Source organism: Meleagris gallopavo, chromosome Z (genome assembly GCF_000146605.3).
Source record: "Meleagris gallopavo isolate NT-WF06-2002-E0010 breed Aviagen turkey brand Nicholas breeding stock chromosome Z, Turkey_5.1, whole genome shotgun sequence".
Taxonomy (NCBI): Eukaryota; Metazoa; Chordata; class Aves; order Galliformes; family Phasianidae; genus Meleagris; species Meleagris gallopavo.
Window position 1 is genome coordinate 67,540,920 of NC_015041.2, and position 4,214 is coordinate 67,545,133.

Here is a 4,214-nt window from a genome sequence, read left to right on the forward strand (position 1 = left end):
AGAAAATCAGCATATTGTGACAATCTAGGAATTCATTATACTGGCAGTGAAGTGAAGTGTGGCGAAACCTGAACATCGTCTGTACAACTCTGGTTTTATTGAGAATTATATATAAAAATATGTTGCAAACCAATCCTGTTCCACACCTTGCTTACACTTAAATCTAATGATGTGAAAGTACAGAAGTACACAATTTGGTATTTGGCTAATGTCTGAGGAAATATATACCACTTGACTGCACCACATTCTCCTCTTACAGTCTGTTTTTTCAAAATAGACTTTACAATAACCCCTGTTCAAAAGACCTTCTCTAGAATATACTATACAAGGAATAGTAATTGGTTATTCTTCTCTAATTTTTTTGGAAGATAAGCCAGTCATATCATCCATTTTCTTCAAAAGACATAAAGGAGAAATACAGAAAATATGTTATTGTTGTGCTACTGCTTTTGTTGATCCAAAGAAACTAGCTTTCTTTTTCTTGTACAAGCATGGTTGTCTCATTCTATGCCATAAAAATATCGTGGCATTTTCCTGCTGTTAATTGATTTTTTCCAAGCATTGGTTTGCAGACAGGGATGGAAAAAGAAGACCATATCTGGAAGGCTGTGAATCTGGAAGTCCATTCTTTATCTTGCTGCATCCTGAGCCAACACAGACATCTTTGTTCCCATGCTGTGCTAAGTCCTCTGTATCTCTTTGCTCACCTGCTATGTACATGTCACTAGTGCAAACTAGCAATCTGCTGGACATACTGATTAATTGTGTCCTGCTCTCTGTAACAAGTTCAGCTTATAAAACTTCCACTGAATATAAGGAGGCTGGGAGCCCCATTGGAACTGGATTTGAGTAAAGGTTGTTTGTTACTAGAAAGAAAGTTTGGAAGAGTTTAGGTTCGTGTCTTCGTTTCACTGACTTAATTTTTCCTCATCTCTAAATATGTTTATAGAAACTAAATCCATTGAACTTTGATGTTGTGGTTTTTTTTCAGTGAGTTATCCTGTCTACTGTCAGGAATAGATCTGGCAGGCTTAACTCAGCTATGCTTTTTGGAGCAGAATGGAAACTCCACCAGTTAAGAAACGCCAGCTACAGTTAACCATGCATGAAATGTAGGAAGGTGATATAAAAAGTGCTGCCAAATTTTTTTAGTTAGTTGAATGCCAAAGAAAGTTCACATGTAACGTCAGCGATTTTTTTTTTTTTAATTTAATCTATAAATGTCTTGCAAACATGAAGGAATGTTGAGGCTGAAGAGAAGCCAGATTATCTTGCCCAACTGTGTTAAGAAGAAAGAAGTTTAGATATTCAAATGTGTAGTTGGCACTATCCTCAAAGTTTTAATTTCTTTTACCATTACTTACATGAGAGATAATCCATGTGAACACTGGTCTTGGCAGAATTACAAGAGTAATATTTTTACAAGGAAGACCTGTTAAAGAATCATTTTCTATGAGTCAGCCCATCCATTGTTTCCCCAGGCATTAGGAATGCACACCGTATTTTTCTTGAATAACTATTGTTTAGAACGGGCAGCAAAAGTGAGTTCATAGCAAAGCTTCTATGTTAAAGATCATCAAACCACAGCCATGGCCAGATTCTAAAAGCATCTCAACAGTGCTGTATTTTGTCCAATGAGAGAGGAACCACATATATTCAGCTAATGGAAGAAGAGCTTGTAACCAACCTGTAGCCTGATCTGCATACCTCCTGCCAAGGGTTTCTTGAAGCATGAGGTCTTGCAAAAAGCAACCGTGGTTGACACGGCTTCCCATAACAGGTTGTTGGTGCATGACACACTACATAAAATCTGATTCTGCCACAGGCACGTGTATTTAGTCCTGGCTTCAAAGAGCTATAGTTTCTTTCCAACATGGACTACGTAGGGAAGAGACATAGTGTGGGGGAATGCTAAGTGTTTGTCACATTCCGGTGCAAGAGAATCAGGAGGGGCTTCAGGAAACCAGAGCTGCAGTATGACTGAAAGGTTTTTGTGTGCCTCTTGGCAGCGGTGTACTGCTGGAAATCACAATGTATTGGGGAGAGTATGTAGCACAGACACACAAATACACATTTATGCACTTCAGGATGTTTCCCTTCACCTGTTGGTGACCATATGGTCATATGTCTTTTCACACATCTCACAGTTTTCAATTCAAAAACTTAGTATTTACTGGGAATTTATTAATTAATCAATATCAAGTAATGGGCAAAGATTAGCTGTAGAGTTAGTACTAACCATGCTAAGCCTTCCATTTGTAGTCCATTTAACAATTTGGACAGTTGTTGTTAACTGTTCTTCCTATTTCAAAAGCCAGCTGATGGAGCCAAAGTCTGCAGCTTGTCCCAAAACTGAAAATACGTTTTATGATATTTTCCCAGATTTTATTTTTATAGGGAAGTTTAAATTACTGTTAGGTCTGAAAAATCCAGCGTGACATTAACCATTGCTACAAAATAAGACTGCTGAAAGTCTGAAAATTATCAGATATGGTGAATAATTTGACACTATTTATCAGGTCCTGCTACACAACAAGTGTGTGATTATTTTACCTTATCAAAATCTTACAAACAAATGTTGTTATTCTTCATTTTGTCTGAGTAAATCGAGTCAATGATGTTAAGCTTATTTCTAAGTGCCCTCTTCTTCCAAATATGTAAGTGTTACTAAAGTGAAAAATACTTTAATACATGATTTTTCATTCTTCTATAAGAATGAAAAGAAGAAAAAAAATTGTTTCTGATGTCAAAGATACATGTGTTAAAATACAGAATCATCTGGAGGGAACACAAACTATTTCAGCAGGCCTCTAATGTTGTGCTTGTGGTTAGTTCTAATTTCTCTAAGTAGAGATGATGTCACTTAGTTACCTATCCTAGTACTTGATTTCTATGTTGATAAAATAAATTACTAAAAAGCATAATTTGCTTCATGCTGATTGGGATTGTAAAATTACAGACCATGCTCAATATTTTGATTACGGAAGAAATGTATTCTGAAAAAATACATAATTTCTAGGCAGAGGAATTTCTCTAAAATATTATTCTTTTCATTATTGATACATAAGCGCAGTTCACTTGACTAGCATAATTCTCCTGTACTGCTCGCCAACACCACAGGCAGCTCCAGAAATTGCTCAGAAGTATTTTTAAAGGGATATGTGATCTCAAGTCATCTCTCTGTGTTGGCTATCAACTATATTTGCCAGCTATATTAGCTGGCATTCAGAAATGTAAGTATCTATTCCTTCACCCTGTATTAAAAAGAAATTGCTGTTAAAATGAAATACAAAGAAGTTGAGTTCTAGACACTGTAGCCCTCTGAAGCAGAAAGCAGAAATTCAGGTGTTTGAATGGATGGAGTTGCTTCAAAGACACCTAAAAAGTCAGAGGCTCCATCTTTCCCCTAACAAGACAGTGCACTGACAGAGAGCTCAGGGTGGCAGACTTCCTGATTTTAGTTCAGCTGCTTCTCTTCTTTCACAGGTAGTCAAAAGCTGGGGCACAATGACAAGTGTGCTCAGCTCAGTGATCTGTGTATACTCCTGTTTTAGTTTTCCAAAGATGTTTATGAAGTTCCACCAAGTGTCAAAACAAGTTTTTCAGGTTGGCAAGCTAGCTGTGCTATGTCAGGTGTCCTTTCTAGGATGTAGGTGTGCATGCTTTTCCATGTACAATTTGTGAAAATGTGTTATTGTAATGCAGTATCTTCTTATAGAATAAATACAATACTGTGGTGTATTGCTTTGGGAAAAAAATAAATAAATAAAAAGCACCTAAAGGCAGGCTTCTTATAGACTAAGTCCTAGTACCAGATGACAGTGCTAGTACCAGATGACAGTACCAGCATTCCTCTAGTACTTGTCCATTTTTGTTATTCCTTATCTTTTGTGGCATCCCTTTCACCCCTTCTCTTAGGAGAAAATCCTTCTATGGCTTCTTCAGTTTATGCAAGAACAAGGGATTTCACTGGATGAAGTTGATCAGGATGGAAATACTGCTGTTCACATAGCTGCTCAACATGGCTATCTAGGATGTATACAGGTAGAGTATTATTTATATCAAAAATGTAGTTTAAATCAAATAAATTTTGAATTAGGAGCTATTGAACTATTAAAATGTTTACAGGAAACTTCACACGTTGAATAGAACTAGTTATTAATACCTTAAGATATACTGGAATAAACAGGTAGAACTCAGACTAGAACTCCAGA

At 36.6% G+C, this 4,214-nt stretch overlaps 1 protein-coding gene across 1 annotated transcript in view; it reads left to right on the plus strand.

Moving 5' to 3' along the window:
- Window positions 1–4,214, plus strand: part of SNCAIP (synuclein alpha interacting protein) — a 54,184-nt gene that overhangs the window by 31,697 nt on the left and 18,273 nt on the right. Inside the window, 1 exon segment of the mRNA XM_031557404.1 lies at window positions 3,919–4,044. Coding sequence (XP_031413264.1) covers window positions 3,919–4,044 — 126 coding nt within the window.